Below are 25,891 nucleotides of genomic sequence, written 5' to 3' on the forward strand. Positions count from 1 at the left end.
ATGGTTGTCTGTGTTTTTGTTCTGTCTGGTACTGCTTACGGTTTCCACCATGGCAGCGGGGACTTAATCTCCTGTTGGGTACAAATCCTTGGTGATTGCCTGGTTTTTTGTATGTTCAAGTTTATGTCTTCAGGTTCCATAGTTGGTCTGGGTTGTAGGTCTGTTTGGAATCGCCCCTGCGTGGGTCGTTTTGGAAACTCTCAGTATTTTGATGTTTGATCTCAAAGCCCAGCGCGGCATTTGTACTCGTTTGAAAATGCAACCCATGAGCCGCAGTAGGCCTTGGGTCGCCAGACTCTCTGTTTGTAAAGTTATCTGTACATATTAATATACTAGTAGTTAATTTTGCCGAGAAAAAAAAAACAATCATTATAAATGGCTTATTTAGTCATATATTCATTTTATTTGTGCTCATAAATAATCAATAGCTACTAATTTAGTAGTTTTAGATTGATTTTATGTGTTCATTATTAATCAACATAAATTAATTATTATTATTTAAAAAATGTCATACAATGTGCAAGTTCATGTAATATGAAAACTCAAAGTTGCATATGTTAATTACAATACTAAAAAATATCAAGGACAACTGTAAATGATTTCAACCACATAAACTATATTATATGAAATGTAAAAGTATTACAATATAAGTTTACAACTTAATATTGGTTGGACTTCAATTTACACATGAAATGATATTTCATAATTTCAAAACATTATCATTGCGTTACCAAGGCATTGCAAGTGAATTCACCAACTCTGAAGACTTAACCAGCGGTCTCTATGTGTGTGTCTTATGCGAGATATTGGCTCCAAGCATATCAACATACTAGTTCTCTTCTCTCTCTCTCTTTTCATTTGTCACTCTAGTGTTATTGCTCTCCTATTTCTTCGTTTCCTGCTTCTTACCATCATTACTGAGTTCCTTTTCTAAAAACAAAAGAAGATACAATGCAGAGTGTAACACATGAAATACAATGAACACTAAAATATAAACTAAATTAGACTATAAAGAGTTTATATGACATATTCCTCAACATTAGCAATGCCAAATCCATTTTTCCCCATCTTAGAGTCGGTCTTGTCAGTCCTTCGTCAGAGATCAAAACTCTTTCTACATTTCATTTTTAGGTGTCTCGCTCCATTCACTCAGCTGCATTCTGCTAGGGGCATGCCATAATCTAACGGAAGGGCCTTATCATTCATTCCCCTCATGTCTTGTACTTGCTGGCTTAGGTCTTTTCATCAATGTGTATTAAAGTCCATGATAGTCAATGTTTGATCTTTTAATGGACGAGAGTCATTTCGGTCATTAAGTCTAAGGATTAGTCATTTGGTCTTCAAACAATGTCCAATAAAGCGAGCAAGGCCAGAGGGAGGCTCTTATAAAGTTGTGATTCAAAGATTTTCATCATGATATCGATAGATTACGACTATTCTTCAAAACTTTGTTTTGAAGGAAAGTCAACAGTTTGTCATTTGTAATAATTTTCAAAAGTTTCTCAGTGGATTCCTCCAAGAGAAGCCCTAGTCTCCTTAGCCAAATTCCATGTCGGCTACCCCTGCAAAAAATTGCCAAAAATTTCATCATTTTAGTCAAAGAGATCAAAAGGAAGTGTGAAAAGCAGAGTTGTATTAATTGTGAAAAGGTGCCAAAGTGAAAACATTACAAAATGGGTTTTGGAGAAAGAAAAAATCAAATCCAACTCTTGCCAGATATTTCTCCAAGTATATAAATCATTTGTACCAACTTAAATTCATGAAATCTTATAGCAAAGCTGAATTTGGAGGTTGAAGAACAAACTGCCGTTTGAAAGGCCATGATTGGTTAATGGTTGGGGCGTAGCGCATAGGTGGAGGAGCACAGTGCACTGGAAGCATGCGGCGCACTGGGGATTTCTACCCAGTATTAATTTGAATGGGCGTGACGCACATAGAGGGTACGGTGCACTGGGTTCTTGGCACGATGCACACAATTCAGAGCCCGAAATTGTGTCAAATCTTTTCAAATTGCTCATCCCTTGCGTGGAGTTGTCAGGTAGGGCCTTCTATTTTGACATTGCTTCAAATTTTATGATAAGAGATGGTGATGTAAGGGTGAATAAAGGTTGAATCAAAGTGTAGGAATTTACAGGGTAAGTTCCTCAGACAAGACACCAAAGGACACCGCTCACACACAGATCATAGATCAATACACTAGTATTTTGACGTGGTTAAAACCCTCAAAGAGGGAAACAGTCTATGGCCTGAGCCAGCGCGGCCACTTCAGTTAATTTATTAATAAAAGAATGAAATTTTACATAAATTTCTCTCATGGATGGGTTAGCCTACAAATGACCCTCCATGCTCTTTAAATAGAGATCATGGACCAATCAGGTGTTAAGCCATGGATCAAGTGTCGGTATTACCGAGGAGAGAATGAACCGTTAGATCACTACATATTGTGACCGTTGGATCGTAAGTTACAAAATGTACATAGTAAAGAAACACACTTTACCTAACTCTATACTAGACCAAGTTATACTTAACTATTTCCTATGTGTTGGAATATCCTAACACCCCCCCTTAAGAACAACTTGGGATAGGATTGAAGGATTTACAAATATGACACAATAGGAGAGTGAAGGAGGCACTAGAGCCTATCCCACCTTAGTGACAACTTCCTGAACTCCAACCATAAATCAAAGTTTAGTGAACTTCACCTCTGTGAGAGCCTTTGTAAAGATGTCTGCAACTTGATCATCTGTTGAACAATATTGCACTTCAAGAACATGGTCATGGATGAGCTTTCTGATGAAGTGCATGTGCAGTTCAATGTGTTTACTGCGCTGATGTTGGACTGGATCTTTGCATAGTTGAAAGGAACTTTGATTATTACACCAAAGTGTAGTCGGATGTTGCTGCTGAAAGCCAAACGCTGACAGGATCTGACGAAGCCACAAGGCTTCTTTACTAGTTTCTACAGCACCACGATACTCTGCTTCTGCTGAATAAAGAGAAATGGCACCTTGTTTCTTGTAAGCCCATGTAATAGGTCCTGAGCCAAGAATGAACACATAACCTGAAGTAGACTTATGATCATCAGGGTCACCAGCCCAATCAGAATCAATGAAACCAACCAATAGAGGAGCTGTTTCAACACTGTAATGAATCCCAAACTGAACTGTACCTCGAACATAACGAAGTATTCTTTTATCTGCTTTCCAATAACTTTCATGTGGGTTTTGCATAAACCGAGCAACAAGGCCAACAACAAAGGAAAGGTCAGGATGAGTATGGGTTAGATACCTAAGTTTTCCTACAAGTTGACGGTATAAGGTAGCATCAACTTCAGGAGAAGTACAAGTAACTGAAAGTTTGACTCCGGACTGAAAGGGAGAAGGGGCTGGCTTATAGTCTTCCATGTGAAAATGGTGTAGAATATCACAGGCATACTTGGAATGGGAAAGGGAAATACCTTCTTTGGATTGCAAGACTTAAAGACCAAGAAAATAATGTAAGTTTCCTAAGTCTGTCATTTCAAACTTCCTTTTAATGCTAGACTTCACATGGTTTATAAGGTTGGGATCACTACAAGTCAGGATAAGATCATAAACATAAAGAATAAGAATGATAAGAGACTTGCCCACTTTCTTGGTGTAGACAGTATTGTCGGAATGACACCAAGAAAAGCCATTTTCTAAAAGAAAGTTATCCATTTTGGCATACCAAGCTCCAGGAGCTTGCTTGAGACCATGAAGGGATTTCTTAAGCCGACATACAAGGCTAGAGTCTGTTTGTATAAAGCCAATAGGTTGTTTCATATAGATTTCTTCATGCAAGTCCCCATGCAAGAAGGCAAATTTAACATCCATCTGATGGACTTCCCATTTGAAAGAGGCAGCAAGGGAAAGAACAAGGCGGATAGAGTTCATTTTGGCAACAGGGGAGAAGGTTTCAATGTAGTCAATGCCTTCAACTTGTGAAAAACCCTTAGCAACAAGACGAGATTTATGTTTATCAACTTTCCCATCTGGTCCATACTTGGTTCTGTAAACCCATTTTCATCTAACAAGTTTTTGTCCCTTTGGTAGAGGAACAAGATCCCATGTATCATTTGCCAATAATGAATGATATTGTTCATTCATAGCTGCTTCCTGATCTGGATGGCCTGAAGCTTCTGCAAAGGTGTCAGGATCATAATTCACTGAAGCTTGAGCCAGTAAAGAAGAGGCTCTATCAAACTGAGAACGTGTATGTCGCTGATCTGTAGGATCATTGGCAAGATCACCTGCTGCATCCCGAGTAGCACGGACCCATTTTGGAAGCTGAGGATGTTATGCTCTTAACCTGCAAAATGATACCCAAATACAGAATATGCGAAGAAAAGATACCCAGAACACAGAATAGCAATGATTTTATTATTCAGAGAGTAATGTTCACTTGCCTCTTTGAGGGGGCAACCTCCAATAGAGCAGAGCTCGACTACAAAATAAGACATGATGCTCCTCGCAGGGAGTCTCTATCCTTTATATATGACTCATACATGCAATACCACGGGCCAATATCATGGGTTTTATTAATACCATCTATCTAATACTATGGTCCATTTGCAACTAACTGTGGTTCCGTCATTAATTGCGGATTAACCACTTACAATTATTAATATGGGCTTTATTGACTCTTGACTATGACGTGATCCCATTACATAAATAAGGGGGTTAGGGTGGGACCCTAACATGCCCTCCCCCTAAAGACGAGCCTTGTCCTCAAGGCTGAAGCTGCGGAAACTGCTGAAGAATAGTGGCTGGTTCCCAAGTTGCATCTTCCGGAGAGGTGTCTTTCCATTTGACGAGGACTTCCTTAATCATGCGGCTGCGCAGTTGTTATAGACATTTTTGTGCCTTACAGCATTGAGCATGAAATGTCCATAATCTAAGGGATCCAAAGTCCCTAAACATGTTGTTCCTACCCCTAGAGGAAGAAGGCTAACAAACCACAGCAATTCACAGAAGTTCTCCACCAGAAACTGCTCAAAAACAAGTCAATTCGGGATCATTTCAGTGGCTCCACTAGCTGTTTGCGCTGAATGTCAAAGCCAACACTGGCTACCTGCGCTGAATGTCAAAGGAAACACTGGCTACCTCCACTGAGTGAGAGTGGACATGTGGCAAGTTCATTTCTCAAGGTGTCAGAACCCAGGAAGCTTCCAAAATGACACTTTCCTCAGGGAATTCGACTGGTGATGAGTAAGAGGTTCCAAATCTCCAAGTGGAAGAAAGAACCTCCAAGTGGAATCAAGAACTGACAGAGGGAGAGGACACAAGTCAGATCTCAAGCTGACTCATCCTCTCTCCAAACATCTATATATGGATCTCTCCTCCATGAGATCTAGAGGCTGGAATTTTGTTACTGCAAAGAATTGCTGTTGGTTTGAGATTGGAATCATTGGGTGCTTAATGCTTTGAAGGGGGTGAAGATAGGAATTCTATTTGCTGGGAAGGAGATGCTGGATTGGAGCCCTCTGGGTTGTATCTCTTCCTGAACCTTGTTATTCATCAATAAAGCTATCTTGGTTTCTCCTATATACTGATGTATTTTTTATGTATGATTGCATTAGTATGTTTAGTTTATTTCTAATCTTGAACTAGTTATGAATATGAATCCATGTCTTGTGTAGTGTTCTCTTCTTGTGATCTTGCAGAAAACTCTTGAAGCTGGGTGAGCGAGAAGGCAAGTAGCTGGGAACTCTCCAAGAGAAGAGAAGCCGGATCGAGGGACAAACGGAATACACCGGTTAGTCCATCCATCTCTCTTCATTCTTAATTCATAAAGGAAGAATACTAGAATAGCTGTCTCTGTTTGTTGCTAAGGCACTGTCACACCTTAGGTGGATAGGATCGTCCTGCATAGGCATTTTTCCCCACAACAAATTGGCGACTCCGTTGGGGAGATCTGTTTAGTCATTTTATTTGTGTTCCTATCACTGTTTGCTTCATAGACTTGACAGCAACGATCGAACTGCATCTGCTATTCCCAGATGCAAAGTAGACAGTTGCTGCTTTGATCCAATCACTGGACTTGTCTATGATCTGAACAATGGATTCACAAATGATTTGATGATCCTTTGTGATAGATCTTAGTACTCCCTCAAAGCATCCCTTTGATTGTACCTTGCTTGTTGCTTTTATTTGGCCTGAAGCAGTGGATTAAATAGCAATCTGTGACCTAGAACCCAGTGAGAAACAAGAGTTTCTCCTTCAGCGCAGACCCAGTGAAGGGATTCTGCATTTTAGCGCAGGTCCCCTGAAGGCTACCTGCGCTGAATGTCAAAACCTCTGTGTTGAGGTTGCGCTGAACCAGTTTTCCCTTGTGCAGCTGGGGTTCTCTGCTATGTTTTGCCTTGTTTTGATCTCTGATTTTTGCAGCCTGTAACCAGCATAGGTACCAGTCTGATAACTACTTTTCTCTGCTTAAATTCCACCTCCTTTTGTACAAAAAGACTGTGAGTGTTTTTATGTGTTTGTGGTGTCATTCGCAGTTTTCCTTTGCATGAGTGAAATAATCATCTTGTAGCCCTTGATTCAAATCTGTTGATTGTGATCTTAGGAGAGAGTTCATTGGCTGTTTACACACTACAACAAAACCAGCGATTAGCGTCCCTTTTTACTTCTTGTTTTGCATCTAGAGCCCATTTTTGGTGCTATTTGCATCCATTTATCAAATATGGTGCAAAACTTGACACAAAATTTGCATCAAGTTTTGCACCAAATCTTACACCAAGTTTAGCACCAGGTATTGCAATAGGTTTTGCACCACGTTTTGCACCAAATTTTATGCCAAGTTTTGTGTCATCCTTTACACCAGGTTTTGTTCCAGGTTAGTTTGGCACCTAATTTTGTTTGACATACTTTTGCATCCTCATTTGCATCCACTTTTTGCACCTACACTTGCATCAACTTTTGCATCGACTTTTGCATCCTTTTTTGAATCCTTTTTTAAATCATTTTTTGCATCCATTTTTTCATCCATTTGTGCATCCCTTTTGCGCCAAGTTTTACATCGTGTTTTGTGTCTAGTTTTACATAAAATTTTGCATCTACTTTTGTTGCATCCACTTTTCCCTCTTGTTTGGCATCCATATTTACATCCTCTTTTGCATCTAGTATTGTACCCACTATTGCATCTAATATTTTTGTGCCACAATTAGCGCCTAGTTTGGCACCTCCTTTTGCACCCACTTTTGATCATAATTTTGCATGCACGTTTGCATCCTCATTTGCGTCTAGGTTTTCATCAACTACTACATCTATTTTTGCATCCCTTTTTGTATCCAATTTTGGACCGGGATTTGCATCGGGTTTTGTGTCTCGTTTTGCATCTACTTTTGCATCAACTTCTATTACATCCACTTTTGCACACAATTTTGCATCCACTATTGCACCCATTTTAAATTTCACTTTTTGCATCCCTTTTTACATCTTCATTTGCATCATACTTTGATTCTTTTTTTGCATCTATCATTACATCCACTTTTGTTATGCCACAATTTGCACCATGTTTTGCACTCACTGTTGTATCCACGTTTGCTTCCAATTTTGCATCCATGTTCACATCCTCTTTTGCATCAAATATTGCATCTATTTTTGCATCCACTTTTATGTCAGGTTTATGCATTGGGTTTTGCATCTCGTTTTGTATCTACTTTTGCATCTACTTACATTATATCCATTTTTTGCATCCAATTTTGTTTTTCCTGTTGCATCAATGTTTGCTTCCACTTTTACATCCATTTTTGCATCTTATTTTGCATATTTTTTGTCTATTGTTACATCCACTTTTTTTGCACCATATCTTGCGCCTACCATTTCAACCACATTTGCTTCCACGTTTGCATCCCCTATTGCATCCACTTTTGTTTCATCCATTTTTGCATATACTTTTGTTTCCGTTGTTGCATCCACATTTGTTTCACCACAATTTGTGCCAAGTTTTACACCTACCATTGGACCCATGTTTGCTTCCACTTTTTCCTTCATGTTTTCATCCAAGTTTGCATTGACAACTGCATCTACTTTTGCATCCACTTTTGTGTCAGGTTTTTCATGTTGTTGTGCATCTACTTATGTTGTATCCACTTTTCATCCAATTTTACTTCTATTGTTGCCCCCATTTCTATGTTCTCTTTTGCATCCCTTTTCCAACACTCATCATATTTTCTGCATTGATGATATTCCTTATGGCATTGAAAATTATGAACAATTGATGACAATGTCAATAATATTGACAATGATGAAAATGAAGATGATGGCGATGACATGAATTGTGATTATGATGATAAAGACGATAGTGGTTACAATGACAATGATGATGATGGCAATGATTATGATGATGACGATGCTAATGACGTTGGCGAATCTTCCCAATTTTAGATGTTGTCATTGTCATAATCATAAGCATTATCTTTGGTGTCATGATCATCATTTTCATCTAGGTCATCATCAAAAACAATAATGGCATGAATGATGATGATGCATGATTACAACAATGTCGATAGAAATTACATTAATGATGATGATGGGGATGATAAAAATGACAATGACGATGATAATGGTGGTGATGATGATCATCATCAATCATCTGTCAAAAATAGAGTTTTTATTTCTCTTACGTATATCAATGTTTCCTAAACAACCCTTTTCTAGCTCTGATCACATTTTTTGGGTTGATGATATTTCTTACAAAATCTACAATTATGAACAATTGCAAACAATGTCCATAATGATGATGATGATGGCATGAATGGTGATTATGATGATAATGTAATGATGGCAATAACAATGACAAGGATGATGGTGATGATGATGACAATGATTATGATAATGAGAATGACCTTACAATCTTATGGATTCGTGAACAATTACTAGTTTCAATACCATCTTCTGGATACGTATTACTATCATACTTTTTAAATTTTCTGTCTCTCTTGAGGTATCTTACTATAATGGTGTTGTCAACACTAGAAAGATATCTTGTTGTAATGGTGGTTCTAATGTTAGCACTAGCAAATTTTAGTAGGGAGGATGCTACTACAAGAGGAATTCCTTCTAAGTGACTATGGCATTCAAAATGAGGCTTTATGGGCTGCTTGTTAACACATGTTCTCATGCTCATATAAAATTAATGTGAAAAGTTGCTTTAATTGGTTCCCATGCATAATTGATATTGATAATGGGTGGTATAAAATTGTAATGGGCATATCCGTTAGTTTGTTATGATGGGTCAACAACATTGAAACCATCCAAGTGACATTTCACCTTGGAACAATCGTCGCTCGTGCGAAAACATGAAGTTTATGTAAATGAAAGTTGTGATTGTAGTGGAATTAAAACCATCGAGAAATATCAAAGAAGACGCTGCCTACCAGTTTTGAAAGACAACCAAGGCATTGAACAACTATTTGCACTAGGATGTAGTGAGGGAATCGAAGGAAATTTGGCAGCCCTAAGTTGCCATTACTATTGCCAATCACACATTCAATAGTAACCATAAAAGGTAGCCACATATAAACAGAACCTCGAGGTGTTGACAGTCAGAATCTATTGTAATAGCTTTGACGTATATATAGTTTTGTGTTTAGATGAGAATGAAGTGGGCTTCATCCAGGGTTCGGCTCAATCCTCGTTCATTCCATGCAGTGGTGTTTAATTTGCCAAGCAAGAGAATATTACGTGAGTGTTCAGAGTTAAATCAACAGAAATCAAGGACGTGTGATTGTAAAATTATTGCTCCTCCCTTATGATTGAGCACTTGATGTGATGGTCATTATCCTTGGGTGATACTTTTATTCCCCATTTTCTATTGAAAAAGTAGCGTTTTTCTGTTCGATTATGATAGGATTGGATGAACGCCGGTTTGGGTGGATGTAGACCCATGTTTTTTTGTGGTGATCTTCAAATGTCTTGAGGATAAGAAAAAAATCCTTGACCAAGGTCCATGGTTTTGGGGATGAGTTGGTCTTTTAGTGAAGCCATGGTTTCCAAAGTTCAATCCTCTCACTATGTTGCCGATGACTACTCTAGTATGGGTAAGATTCCCAGTTTTCCCATTCACTTTACCCATCTAGATCTCTTAGAAAAAGTGGGCAATTTTATTGGAAGATTCGTCAAAGTAGACAATGAAAGACTTTTGAAAGGCATTTTCACCTATGTTTGCATATGTGTTTAGGTAGATCCCAATGAAGTTTTGCGAGATAAAATTGAGCTCAAGTGGATGGGAATTGTGTATTCCCAACCCCTGGACTATGAAAATACAACTTTTCGATATAGGAATTACCAACAAGATAGACACCTTCAAACTGTCTGTCCCTTTCCAATAGGGGCTTCCTCCCTACAATCATCTAAGAACTCTAGCTGCAGTTGGAGGGATCTTAAGGAAAGAGAGGGATCCAAAATGTAACACCCCTCCCTTGTGTGTCAAACTTTGCAAACCTAGGCTGAGAAAAGCTAGGTATGATGTGTAATATAAAAAGTAAATACATTATTAATAAATTAATCACTTGGAAAAGCGAGACACCAAGAGATGAGATTCTTGCCAAATCACATTGGTGAATGGGAAAGGATAATTCTCTCATGGTAAAGCTTCTCGATTTAATTCTAGATAAGTTGGATGGATTGGAGATAAATATCCATTGAGAAAAACATAAAAGTTGTGCGGGAGAGAAAGGCAATCTTCTATGAGGAAAATCCTCATGGGAGAGAAAGGTGATCTTTTATGAGATAAGCCTACGCAAATGGATAAAAAGATCCATAAAAGTGAGACACCGCTAATGGAAACCATATCATGAAAGAAGGTATTAAATACCCATTGCATAGATCAATTGGAGGCGGTTGATCCATGGCAAGAACCTCGACTCGGTGGTGAACAGAAGAGTCATTTCTAGGTTGGGTAGCGGTGCTCTATTTTCCAAGTGTCGTTCTCTCTTTTGATCTAGTTTGACTCACTTGCGTGGATTGTTCTGTATGTTGGTTTCTTACCCTCTATGTTATAAATTCCTTAGCATATGAGAGAATTTGCTTGATTTTTAAATGCACTGCATGTGGCGTTAATGAGATGATTTTATGGATGCACATAAATGAAATTCTAATTACAGTCACAGTATGTGGATCTTATGTAGAATTGGTGTTAGCCTGTCTTTTGTTAAGATAGTGAATAGTTGTGCTTGAGCCGCTATGCAAATTTGTTAACTGTGGTTAAGGCTCGACTGTATAAACTATGGTACAATTTATTTGTGCTATGCATCTAATGCTGCGCTTCTGATTAATTGTGCATAATCCCTAAGATACACATGTTAACGTGTCATGCAACTGTGGCAGACAAATTATTGATTATGTATGATAAATGATTTTGTTTTGAAACGATAGAGCCTATGGTTCGAGTTATCTAATATATGCATTATGCATTGTAGGATGAATTGCATCCATTGAGGCGTTCTAATTATTTATTCGTATTGCATAAGATATATGTCAGTGGTACTTTCGGCCATGAAAATAGGAATATGAACATGCTATATGGCAAAGCTAGTTATTGTAAATGGATGACCTGATCTCCATAAATGTTGGATTGAATCCTCAAAGGAGGGATACTCGAATGCGGGATATTGAATAATATTGATTGATTCCTCCTCTGTGATGTGATGTAGGCATGGGTAGAAGTGCTTGTGTTAGCTTTGTTATGAGGTAGTTGTATATGAACGCGTGTGACAACCATTACATCTAAATTTATTACAAGCTAAAATTAGTAAAGGAAACCAATATGCTGCCTTTAATACTGTGGCTAGGAGGTGTCTACTGAAAGAGGACCCAAAGTTGATCATAATTCATGGAACAAGGTACCAATCAACCTTAAGCACAATGCAAGAATAGGATGAAAACCTTAAGCATGACCACCAACTCATCGAATGGCCTTGAGGCTGCAATATGCAAGAAGAGGATGAAAAACATTGACTTTGAAAGCTTTCACAACCAGAGAACCTTAAAACCCCAACTCCCTCCTGAGGACAAGTGTATTTGAGTTTACCAAGAGTTGGCTTCCAACACACCCAACGCTCAATGCCAAACATGACATGGTACACTAAAACACAAAGACTGTAAAACGTTTCAACATATCGACAAAGTACACATTCTTCCTTGAAATACACATTCTAAGGAAACCCACAAATGACTTCTCCTCATTTTGAGGATGGTACCTAAGTTAAATTAGATTGCATAGGGATTTCTTAACACAGGGTTCAAAATTATTACAACAATATACTCATTAATCACTAAATATGTCATTTGTAGGAATTGCGGTTAGGTGGGGAGGATAACACTCCTATCCATTTTTAAAGCTACACCCAATTAATAAGTTCTCCATGTGCCACAATAAATGCAATTTTTATGACTATATTGACACATCCCTCGAGATTTCCTTCCACACCAACACTTTTATCCATGAACTAAAGAGTGACTATTTCATTATTATATTATACATACATGTTAATATAAGCATTAAAATTTGTATTCCTTTGTAAAAAATGCTAGTCCAAGAGATACATTTGATCACCTTGTCTTGTATCCAATATCCAATGTTGACCCCTATATCCTTAGATCTAGAGTGAAGGTTTCATTTCTAATGTTGTGTTTGAGCTTAAATTCTAATTAAATATTTGGGTTAGCCAAGGTCATTACTTAACTTAATGGCTTTGCAATATACAATGTATCATATTTTTTTTAAGTTCAATTGGTGAGATATGTCTGGGGGATTGAACTTTCAATCACTTGGATACACAAGGGCTTGCCAACATGATTTTTTCCAATTGTGCTACTACCCTCAGAAAATATACAATGTATCATATTAACATCCACTTAAACCAAATTGACTTTTGGGACACATGTCTCTTTGATGATGAAGTGAATCCAATTATGTGATGTCAAACACATTCCCTCACAAAGACCCTACACTTTTCAGGGTTCGAACCTAGGTTGTCTGTTATGAAACCAACTCACAAAAAGATAGAAAAGATAGATCAACAACTTAGAAATCAGCCTCTTCGAGGGGGCAACCTCCTTTACATTACACAAAAGAACAATTATTGGATGATACAAATGACAAAGCCTCATTTCTATATATAGGAGTCTAAGGGGTCACAATATAATCAAAGTCAACATAACAATAATAATATAAGGGCACAAAAATAACAATAGTGGGCTTCTATGGGGCACAATAATAACAATATGGGGAAAATAAGGGCACAACAATAACAGTAAGGGCCACAATGACACTAGTAATGGGGGAATCACTAGTGTTATAGGGACCTAACATTGTCTATATGGAAACACTGTATAATTTTGAATTTATTTATTGTAGATTTGTACATAGATGGATATTCCTTTCTTTGCATTTATCTTTTAGACTTCTTGCTTTCACCAATTGATTTAGAGCTTATGGAGTCTCAAGTAGCACCAATCCCCTTGCTTCTATTGGATTGAATAACATGATTTCTCTTTTGAAATCCATAATATCTCATTCACATGCTTCCTATTTCTCCCATAAGACTTTAGCACAGACTCCATGATCATGTTTGTGTCCCTCTTAATAACGCACTCCTTGGAAGGGGCCATAAAATCTTTTATTAGGACTAAACTTGGATGTCTCTTCTTTCATGCCCTTTGATTCTTCATTCAATCATACCACCCATCAACTTGTTATTTTTCCATTTTTCTTATAATGACCTTTGTTGTTGGGAAGGTGCCTTTCAAGTATTTTTTCTTTGCATATAGATACACATAAAGTATCATTATTTTAATCTAATGGACGTGGTTTTTAAAATCACCAATATTTAATTAAATATGCATTGTTATACCTTTGCTCAAGTCAACTTCAATTCAAATTCTAACACATGTGTGTATACCCTTCCTTGCTTAGTTTGTATATTGTTGTAAGTCCCCAATATATTTATGTTGGCTTTTGAAAGATAATCTCATCCCAAAATAAGTAGGGGGGATTCAATATTCAAATCCGGCAGAGTGGGGTTGAAGAAATGGATATTGAAGATGGATTCAATTATAGAAACTATTTTTTGAAAAAAGGTTAGTTTTTCCCCAAAAAGAAAGTCCCTCCTTTGAGACCTTGCCACAACTTCCATAGTTGTGAAATTTTACAATAATAGAACCTCTAGAGTAGAGGTTTACCATATACTTAGAACTTAGGTTGGAATTGATTTGATTCTTGAACTCTTTAGATGATGACTAGAGATCATTAAATACATAGTTTGAAGCGTTTGCTCGTAGTTATTAATGAACTTGTTAACCATCCATAGATGAATACTTCCCTTGCACATGTGCTTGATTTTGTCAATAATGAAAGAATCCTACTATGTTTTTGGTATATTCGACAAGACTACATCTTTAAAATAAAGAAGATTCAATTCTTAATGCTTTGCAATCCTGTAAGAGAGAGGGACAATCGAAGTCACGCAGGAGGAGGTATTCCCTTTGTTTAGCGAAACTCTACAGAGATAAAGCACTAAATGCAAGATTAACCCCTTGTTTATGTGATAATTAGGGAATATATATCTATTCTCTCAAAGATTAGTCTTATATATTCAAAAAGAATTTCTCATTTATTCTAAATAACACTTAACACTGTTTATAGAATAATTTCTCACCATTACAATCACAATAATCATTTTTCAAGGCAAAAACTACATCAAAACTTTTTGAATATGCAAGTAGATAATATCCACAAATGAAGATGAAAACATATTTTGAGCATGTTTAAAGTGGATTAAAATATAATAATAAAAGACACAACAAAAATCTTGATACAATAATAGCTCAAATAATTATCTTTAACAAAAATCTATTAAAAATTACTATAAAATTATAAAATGAAATTAACATTAATAAATAATCAATTAATTTATATAAAATCCCAATTTAATAATGAATAATTACTTAATTCTTTAAGTTCTACTTCAAAGAAAGCATTGACACATCAGCTAGAAAAGGGTGCATTATTGTTTTGGAGTAAGAGAAGGGTGCATTATTGTTTCGGAGTTCTATGTCGGTCGCATCAATATTTTATTTGATGTGCCCAATTATTTTTCCAAAGTAAAACTATTATTCAGAAATAATAGAATGTATAATATTTCAAATTCTATAAAATGTATAATATTTCAAATTCTTTGAAAATCCGTTTTACTAAAACACAAATATATGGCCGTGGATGACATGATTAGACGGTAGATATTCTATCCCGCCTTTAAATTCAAATCCTCTTGGTAGTTTGGCGCCATTGCGCGTATCCCTCTCAACGAGCTCAGTAGCTCGCATATGAACAATCATGGTTTGCAATCGCATAAACGTTGCCCCAGAATCGATCCACGAGCCACCAGATCTCTCTCTGCACGACTTCCAACAGTTCATCTGCGTTTCTTCGTGGTCAAAACGATTTCAGAAAAGGTATTTTTCTGCAAGAGAGTGCTAAAATTGCAAAGCGCCATTATTTTCTTGTCGTCGTCATGAATCCTCTATGCCTTGTCCTAATGAAATTATTTAGAGTTCTTGATTGGAAAAATTTGCCATATTTCAACTTTCTGGAAATATTTCATTAAATAAGCTACCCTATTATCTAAAATAAATCTGAAGAAAGAGGCCGTGCTCAAAACAATGTTTTAAGCAGCAAATTTCACAAGGGTTATTTCTAGTTCAGTTATTCTGAGCTTTCAATGGAAAATTTTGACTCTATTTTCGCTTACAGGCAAGATTTCATAAACTAACGCTCTCTATAAATGGACTAGACAAGGTTGTGCTCAAAATTTTGTTTAAAAAATGGCAGAGTTTGGGAAGAAGTTCTTTAAGTTAATGGATCAGCATTCAGATGCATTTCGAGTGGTTTGATTGAATGATTTCTGTCTCAGTTCCGCACACTTAAAAGTTTTGGAGAATGGGAATTGATAATTCTGGTATGTGATGGTGTTCTATTCAAATTACATAGAAGAAGATAGAAAGCTAGGGCTTTTAGAGACTAAGCATACACAATGGCACAATCTTTACAGGTTTTCGTGAGATTTTTAAGGCAGGCAAATAGGATAGAAAATTAGGGATTTCACTAAGCCAAGAGAGCTAATGCTACATTCTTTACAAATTTACTTCAGAGTTTTGAGACTGAACATTTTTTATGCTTTTAGACCCACTGCTTTATGTAATTGGATTTATAAGATAATGGCTAAGGTTTTGTCTGTGAGATTAAAATCACTACTTTCTAACTTCATCTAACCAGAACATTTTGGTTTTCTAGAGGATTGTCAAATCTATGACACAATTGTTTCAGCACAAGAGGGCCTCTACACTATTCAAGTCAACAAAGTTCCAGCAATGGTGATCTGTCCAGAAAAGCACTTTTGAATGTGTTTGTCCACTTTCCATAAGGAAAAGAGTCCCAATCCCTATGGGTGGACTGTGGAGTTCTACCTGGGATTTGTTGAAGTGTTGGGAGACAACTTACTTCAGGTAGTGGAAGAAATGAGAAGCTTTAGTAAGGCTCCCTGGCTCCTTCATCTGGACCTCTATTGCACTCATTCCAAAGGTGGATCAACCTGAGTCTTTTTATGCTTTTAGACCCACTTCTTTGTCTAATTGTATTTATAAGATAATGGCTAAGGTTTTGGCTGTCAGATTGAAAGCACTACTTTGTAGTTCATATAACAGAACCGCTTGGTTCTCTAGAGGATCGTCAGATCCATGAAGCAATTGTTTCAGCACAAGAGGGCCTCCATATTATTCAAGTCAAAAATGTTACAATAATGGTGATCAAGTTGAACCTCTCCAAGGCTTATAAAGGGTGTCTTGGCTCTTTCTGATACTTCTTTTTATCCATATTAGTTTGTACTTACCACTGGTAAATTAGATTATGGGATGTGTAATTTAAGCTTCTTATGCATTTTTTATAAATGGTTCAGCCTCTAATTTCTTAAGACCCTCAAGAGGGTTAAAACTTAAAACAAGGTTGTACCTTGTCTCCTTATTTATTTCTTCTAGTTGTTGAAGGACTAAGTAGGTCCATCCTAGAAGCAAAAAAAAAAAACAAACAAGATACATTCAAGGGATTAGCAGCGACTCTTGTAAAGAAGATCATGGCATTGCATAGAACCAATTATTCCCCTGTCCTTGCAACATATCCCTGTGGTTATCCTATTAAAAACCCAGGCCCTATCAACAGAAGAAGTGTGTGCCTCATTTAGGCCTTCCTCTCCCATTGGTCGCCCTAGATCCTCACCCCACTTGATTAGGACAAGCAATTCTTCCTCTTTAGATTTACTTTAGATAGAAAAGATATAGAGATAATACAAACAAGAAGAGTATGATTAGTCTTCTTATTAGTTTAGTATCACTTGGAATAAAGAATAACTCCTTTGTTTATATTATCTAATCAGTAACTCGCAAAGGCATCAGAATAATAATTAGGAGTTATTGGTTTCTTTTTGTAGTATATGTGGTTGTAGTAATCTATTACAAGTAGGGAAATCTTGGACAAAGAAAGTATGTTTTGGATTACATACAGTTTAGTCTTGACTCCTGAAAAAAGATAGCAGAATGTCTTTGTTAGTAGGAGATTAGGAACTAACAATACGACCGAGACTTAAATTCCTTTTACTGTTTTACTCTTGAGGGATTAAGCTCCTTAGAATTCATAGGCAACAAGAACTACAAATTACATACATCGGAATCATCATCCTTCTTTTTATTATTGGTATTAATGGAATGCTTAAGACATGAGCTTTGAAAAGATGAACAATGCTTTATTTATATATGGGTCTTTGAGAAGAGGACGAGTTAATTTAAAAGGATATTAAAGTAAGTTGAAGAAACTCTTTAGAATACTTTATAGTAAAGATTCATTTATAGTTTATATAGATACAAGCAACTGGAAAACCACCTCACTATGACACCCTTCACCTTCATTTTTAGAGGACTTTTATACCACTTTTTCTCACCCCGGAACTAGCAGCCCACAACAAAGAGGAGATATCAGATTCCAGATCCTTATGATATATATAGCATTGTCACATTCACCCCCAAGAAGCTACAAACAATAAAGTGAGAGTTATCTTTTAGTTTGTAGTATTATTAGTAGATCAGATCATGTTGGTCACTACACTCCTCTCTTCTTGTTTCTCCTCCAGAGCCTTGGTTTATATTTGGGTCTTGTTGTGAGAAACGTATGAAGGTGGAAGTATGAAGATCCTTGGATATGCAGAAGTTGGATCTAGGATATGTTGGATTAGGATTTATAAAGTACATAGAGAATAGAATAAGAATTAAGATTGTATAAATCAACATATAGAAAGTCGTGTCCTTTGATAACAAGGAGAAGGAACAGAGTCGTGTCTTTTGATAGTGAATGGGTATTGATAAAATGTGATGGAATGCATTTTTGATGAGATTCTTGACCATAAGATACTCAGAACCTTATGACTATTTGGCTTGAACAAACGTTGGACTTGGAATTTGCTCAGAAATGAATTCACTGTATTATATATTTACACTTGTAGTTTTGTTGTAATAGCTACAGGCCTATGAGCTTAAACCCTGAACATACATATGCATTGATGTGTGTAATTAAGGTGAACAACCTGTATAACCTTCAATACCAGGGCAATGAACATAGCCCAAAACTTGTAATGACAACCTTGCTGAATTAGTTACAGGAAAGGTATGTGTCCTTCCAACTATACCTAAACATATATATGTGGCATGGGAGTGATGGGATATTGTTCTTTGGTTGCCTTAGTTTCTGTATGTTAAGTGATCTGGACTCTGGAGTATTAAGACTCCTCCAATCATTATTTAAATCATGGAGGTGATGTCAAGTAGATCTAAGTGAGATTCTCTAAATTGGATCTGCTCATCTAGCTGACTGTTCTATTAATTATTCTTGAACACCTGAGGATGTGCATTCTAATTGATAGAAATAATACCTTGTCAATTTTGAAAGATAGTCTCCCAGCCAGGCCTGTTTCTACTTTGGTTTCGGTGAGGATATAGGTAACCTACCGGTGCCAAGAGGGCTGAAATCAGGAAAAGTGACAATACATCTTACCTAGATTATCATATTGATATTTACTGTGACTAGATTGATTCATTATCCTTTTGGCTGTACTTACCCATGGGTTTTATTTTGCTCTTATTACATTCCTGAAAGATTTGCGGAAGATCTCAAAGCGCTCTTCTTTGTTTAATCCGTCTGTAATGATTGTTTTCCAAAATATGCTTACAAAAATATGCTTGAGCTATTTTGACATATTTAATGTTAATTTTAAGATATAGGAATGGTATTGGGTTTTTCCCTCATGGTACAGAAATGGAAAGAAGATGAAGTGGACAACAATAATTAGAATTATTCTTAGAAATTAGTTAATGGTTGGTATTGAAATAAAAATAGTTATTGTTTTAAAAAATGTGATTTTATAATAAATTAATAACAATGAAATAATAACTCTGTTGTTTATATTCAGCCTGTAGGCTATTCAATTCCATATCATTCCATTATTATTTACAATTCATTTAATTTTCAATCTCATGCTATGATATTGGCTTTATCCCCAATCCAACATGTACTGCAGATTTACCTTGATCTTCACTTGTGTTATTGTATGTTTTTGCAATTTCTTGGAAAGCTTTAATGCATTTGGTCTTTTATCGACTTTTTTGTAATGGTGAGATCGTACTTTGTAATAACTATTCTCCTGTAGCTTTCGTATTTTGGATATGGGGCATTATATCTCGAGAAACACAGATAGACTAACACTCTCTTTATTTTCTTGTAAATAAAACAGAGAGTTTCAGGTGCTTGAATCAGGGGTGGAACACTATAATGCTAAAGAGGTTCAAATTTGAAAATTGTTGAATGCCTTTCCTCCATAACAACCGAACAACTCTAGCATAACAAGTGAAACAACTCTTTAACAAAATGGAGAGGGGAGGTGCAAGTAAAACAACTCTTTCAAAAAATGGAAGCTCTCTCAAATCGGGCAATGATGACTCCAAGGACTGCCTTTTGAGTTCTTTAATTTCCTTCGAACTCTCCTCTCCTTTTAGCAGACATTTCAAGGGTAAAGATAATTGCATTTCTAGCCTTCCCATTTTTTTTTCCTTTCTTGTGGTGGTTTTCCCAACAATTTCCACCCTAAGTAGCGTTGTTGTGGACGAAGTTTACTATTTTCTTATAAATGACATTTTGCTCCTTCCTTCGAACGTTTCGAACAGCTTTAGGTACCATTGTTTCCTTTAGAAATGACGGTTCCATGTTTAATTCGTTGTTTCGTTATGATGTCCTCTCTTTAACCATGGTGACCTACGTTGCGTTCTATTTGGTATAATGGTGTCTCCTAAAAATTGTACCTATCTCAGTTGTATCGACTCTGAAGGTCTGGGAAGTATTTGATTTGCTTGAAATTGCTGCTATATTTCAGTCTCACTCTCTCAAGCAACAATTGTCTTGAAAACAATTTAACAATTCTTTTGGTAGCTTTATACGGTTCAGTTTACAATCCCCTGCCACACTTCTCAGAGTACCAAGATAATTTATATGTTCTCTTTTTTGTTTTAACTATCTTCTGTGTCTGTTGATGTATGACTAAATATAATAATATAGTTGAACTACTCATATTTTAATGTTCTCATGTAGTTTTTACTACACGATAGAGGTGAGGTCTCTCGGGTTTCCTCGTAATCTTACCCTTGGTAGTCTACCGACATCTTTGAGGTCTGTTCATAGGTTCCAACCAAATCATGTTACAAACCACACATGATCAGAGTGACATGTGGACTAGCTGAAGAGGAAAGCAGAGCAGGGTACTTCCTAACTGTTATTCTACCCCGGATTCAGAGGAGCAGCCAGGATTTTATCCATAGTTTCTTTCCTTTCAACTTTAGATGGGATCTCACCTCAACCTTCTTCCTTGGTGGTCAATCAACATCTTTGATGCCTGTTCGGGGTTGTGCCATATTAGGTTACAGATCATACATAATCAGACCGAGTTATCGACCAGCTCCAGACAGATCCAGAGTATGGCGCCTTCCACCCATTAGGGGTAAATCAGCTCCAGACTGATCCAGAGTATGACACCTTCCACCTATTAGACTAGGCCATACATAATCAGAGCGAGTTATGGACCAGCTCCAGACAGATACTTTGCAGATCCAAAGTATGGCACCTTCCACCCATTAGGGGTAAACCAGCTCCAGACAGATCCAGAGTATGGCACCTTCCACCCATTAGGGGTAAACCAGCTCCAGACTGATCCAGAGTATGGCACCTTCCACCCATTAGGGGTAAACCAGCTCTAGACTGATCCAGAGTATGGCACCTTCCACCCATTAGGGGTAAACCAGCTCCAGACTGATCCAGAGTATGGCACCTTCCACCTATTAGACTAGCCCTATATTCAGCAGTGCAGAGATAATATTTTCAAGAGTTTCCTTGCTTGGACATTAGATGATAGGAGAGTCGAGCATCATCATTCCTATGCCTCCCGTAGGATCACACAACTGGATCCTTTCTTAAGCTTTTGGCAATTCCAACAGTGATCCAATAGCCTGGTTCCCACCACCATTGACATCATCCCATCCCTCTCTCCAGACTTTTAGTGTAGACACTCTGTTGTATCCCTACATTTATGCTACTATTAGATAGTTTGATAGTTTTTTTTTTCTGCTTTGTGCAGACTATCATTGTGTGTGATATATATATATAAAATATCAGTTAGGTTGAGTTCAAGTCAGGGTCACTTTCAATGTTCGATGGAAGAATGGTTTATCCAATTGCAGGATGTTGTCACTAGGATTATGCACGGCTTGGATTAGCTAGGTGTATCTCGCAATTGACTTTTGCCCCCACATTCAGCAGAGTAGAGATGATATTATCAAAAGTTCATTAGATAAGAAAGCAGAGCATCCTCATTCGGGTGCCTCACATAGTATATCATACAATTGGATCCTTTCATGAGCTTGACAATTCCAACAATGAGCCAATAGCTTGCCCCCCCCGCCCCTCCTCATCAGGGTTAGAGGACATTGACATCATCCCATCACTCTCTTTTGCTTAGCACCAAGCTTTCCAGATTACCAGTATAGACTCTCCAATTGTATCTCTATGTTTATGCTACTTTTAGATTTCCAGTGCATTATATATATATATATATATATATATATATATATATATATATATATATATATATATATATATATATATATATATATATAATCAGTTAAACTGTGTTTAGGTTGAGATCAGCTCCAATGGTTGATGGAAGAATGATTTGTCTAATTGTAGGATGTTGTCAATAGGTTTGTGCAAGGCTCTGTCTCACTAAGTGCCTTACGGAATAATTTTTACCCTTCACAAGTGGCTCCCACTCTCAACCCCTCTCCATTAAATCAACCCTTCTCCATTAAATTTGAACATGACATTTCATGAATTAAATCCAACACAAACTACTTGATCCACACTAGATAGGTTTATTCTATTGTTAAATTTGAAAATGACATTTTATGGGCTAAATCCGACACAAACTGCTTGATCCACACTTGATAGGTTTATTCTATTGATATATATATATATATATATATATATATATTTTTTTTTTTTTTTGTTTTGGTTACACTTAAACTACACAATTGTCATTGTTATATTTTTTTAACTTTATTTTTTCTCACTTTAGGAGTTACTTTTAAAACAACGCATTTTATTTATTCAATTGTTGTATATATATTTTTGTTTTGGTTACACTTTAACTACACAATTGTCATTGTTATATTTTTTAACTTTATTTTTCTCACTTTAGGAGTTACTTTTAAAAAAAACGCATTTTATTTATATTGGATATATTTTTTAATTCCATTGATTTGTTTATATCATCATTGGTTGAAGATCATTGAAAGTAATGTGGTGTCCGTGGCAGAAGATGAGCTAATGCGCATTCTCATATTGATGCGAAACTTTGTGCCTGGATATAAGCAAATTGTTGAGGGTGATTGGAAAGTGGCAGCAATTTCTTACAGGTCATATGATCTAGAAGGGAAAACTATTGGTTCTATTGGTGCAGGGCGTATTGGCAAAGAACTACTTAAGCGTTTGAAGGTATTCATTCTTAAAATCTAGTACTACTTCATGATGTTGCAAACTTCTTTTCAAAAATCAGTGCTCCATAATTCTTACGCATGCATGCTGTTTGTTTCAAAATTTCAATCTAATAATAATAAACATTACATGATGTTGAATTGAATTGCGTTCCTTTGTACAGCCCTTCAATTGTAAGCTTCTTTACCACGACCGTCTTTCTATTGGACCCGAATTGGAAAAGGAAACTGGAGCAACATTGGAGACAAATCTTGGCGAAATGCTACCTAAATGTGATGTACTTGTCATTAATATGCCTCTTTCTGACAAAACTAGGTGCGCCTTATCCCAATTTCATAAATAATCTCTCCCATTATTCACTCAAACATCAATAGCACCTATATATTTTGTACAACTTGTGAACAAAAACCTAATTATTGTTTCTCTTGCCCTTTCCTTTTGGTTACAGTAGGGGAATGTTTAACAAGGAAGGTGTTCTCTACCAAGCCTAGCTTTTCTATCAGAATCTTAACATCCCCTTTGCAAAGGGTTTCATTAGAATGACAACAACCCGCATTTAAAGCATTTCTCCACCCATCCTAATTAGAAATACAATTTCGGGTTCTCTACTAATTTTCTCCACGCCCATTTAATCTAACAATGGACATAGAGCATGTATATTTATACTTGTGTGTTGGAAATACCATTTTATACTTTAATGTTTATTATTTTTGTTTTATTGTTATTACTTGAATTTCTTCTTAACAAGTGGTTGTGTTTCTTTTGGTTTTAGTGAAAGTATGGGCTCCAATGTTGGCTCTCTTATTATGGAGTATAATTCATCTTTGAGAATTTTTCAATTATTAAAGTAGGTTAGTCAATTGCTTAAAATATTAATTTTTTTTCAAAAAGTTTTTGTTACTTTATAGGTTAGACACTGGCTTGAAATATTAAACTTATTTCAAAATGTTTTTGTTACTTTATAGATAAGGCGTAGATTTCTTGGCTCTATGATGAAAATAATGAAGGGAAAATACATGTTAATATGTTACTTGTGCTCTTTGACTGAAAAATACACGGTGACAGAAAAATGTATATTATGCTAATTGAGGAATGTTTTTCACTTGTCGAACTTATAGTATTGAATTTAACACACTAACACTTTACAACAATGAACTAACAATATTCATGATGAAAATAGCAATATGGAAGATTTATCTGCATAATGAAAAAGGCAATATGGAAGATTCCGATCACGTTCCAAGGCATTTCTTAAAATGTGGATGTGACAAAAAGTTGTTGTGGAAGTTGTTATTTGTATATGGAAAATTTCTTGATCATTGTGTATAATCCTAATGTTGATAGATATGTCTACTAAATGCTTCCAGTTAATGGGGCATTGATTTGAGCATTCAATATATTTTTATTCTTTATCAAAGTATTCTTCTATTGTATTTGTATTTTTCAATTTATGCCTTACGGCGTTTCCTTTGCAACATCTGGTGCAAATGCTAGTATATCTTACCTCATTTTATGGTTAACATTGTATAACAAAAACATGCGTTGTGTTATGTAATTAATACTAACATGTAATATTGATTTTTTTGTCAGAATGCTATAGGTAATGATTGCCAAGACGATGATCCAAATTATGTTCAACATATATCAGGAGATGATGAGGATGAGGATGAGGATGATGGTGGTGAAGGAGGAGATGATGATGATAGTTGCGGTGTTGGTGATGATGTGGATCAGAGTAATGAGGATGGTCAAGATGATCATGAGGATGATCTTGGTGGTGGTAGCTAGGCATGCACATGCATTGTTTTTTATGAAGAAATTATTGTGTAGAATGACATTGTTATGTTTAGATGGGTGTTGTGAATTTACCCTATATCAATGAGACATTTTGATTTTGTAATCATACGATGAGTTTGATTTATGTATGTTGTTAATTTATCGTAGAATAACGATATTCATGAAATATTTTGATTTTTTAATCATATTTGAATTTTACTTGTTTTGATTAAAAATAATACTGATTTTATTAGTATTATGTTGCTATTTTATACATGTTTTGAAAATTGTTAATGACACATTGTTATTTTTTTGGATGGATGTTGTCAATTTCTCTTAAATTTCTTTACAAATGATTTTGAATTGTGATATCTGCTTTAATGATATTTAGAAACTATCATATATTTCACTATGAATCTATAAAGGGGGTCATATATGTAAAGAAAAATATACTCTATATAAGAAGTCAAATGCGGATGTAACCATGGATGCAAAATTGAAAGTAAAATTGGATGTTAAACTAGGAATTAATACAAAATGCAAACAATTGACATACAAAGTGTTTTAAATTAGAAGTGAAAAATTGTGCAATAGTTGACACAAAGAAGGGAACAAAACATGGCATAAAAAAGGATAACAAATTGGGAAAAAACAAGGACACATAAATGGGCACCAAATTAGATGCAAAAAAAGACAACAACTAGATGTAAAATAAGATGCAAAGTTGAGCGTTAAAAAGAAGCAAAAAACATTACAAATTAATATGCCAAATGATGATGCAAATAATGGTGTAAATTTGGGATGCAAACTTGGGTGCAAAAAAGTAAAAAAAAAAGATGTAAGAAAAGACATAAAACAAGATGCAAAATGGGGCTGAAAAAAGGTGAAACCAAGGATGCCATATTGGATGTAAAAAATGATTCCTAATCACATGCAAATTTAGGCTCGAACT

At 36.0% G+C, this 25,891-nt stretch overlaps 1 protein-coding gene across 1 annotated transcript; it reads left to right on the forward strand.

Moving 5' to 3' along the window:
- Nucleotides 1–25,128, forward strand: LOC149159704 (formate dehydrogenase 1, mitochondrial-like). Its single transcript, XM_089434391.1, has 3 exons — nt 1–78; nt 22,954–23,163; nt 24,754–25,128. The coding sequence occupies exons 1-3, from the start codon at nt 1–3 to the stop codon at nt 24,949–24,951; spliced, it is 486 nt and encodes a 161-aa protein (XP_089290517.1). The 3' UTR covers nt 24,952–25,128.
- The last annotated feature ends 763 nt before the right edge of the window (nt 25,129–25,891 follow it).

The sequence above is a fragment of the Pinus tabuliformis genome, chromosome 5_2 (assembly GCF_031772625.1).
Source record: "Pinus tabuliformis cultivar Carrire ecotype Pingquan chromosome 5_2, CPIR1, whole genome shotgun sequence".
In the NCBI taxonomy this organism is placed as follows: Eukaryota; Viridiplantae; Streptophyta; class Pinopsida; order Pinales; family Pinaceae; genus Pinus; species Pinus tabuliformis.

Excerpts from the sequence above, each read along its gene's own strand:
- LOC149159704 (XM_089434391.1), top strand. The coding sequence starts at position 1 with ATGGTTGTCTGTGTTTTTGTTCTGTCTGGTACTGCTTACGGTTTCCAC. Across the intron at positions 79-22,953 it reads GGGACTTAATCTCCTGTTGG|ATCATTGAAAGTAATGTGGT; the intron begins GTACAAATCCTT and ends CATTGGTTGAAG. Across the intron at positions 23,164-24,753 it reads AACTACTTAAGCGTTTGAAG|AATGCTATAGGTAATGATTG; the intron begins GTATTCATTCTT and ends TTTTTTTGTCAG.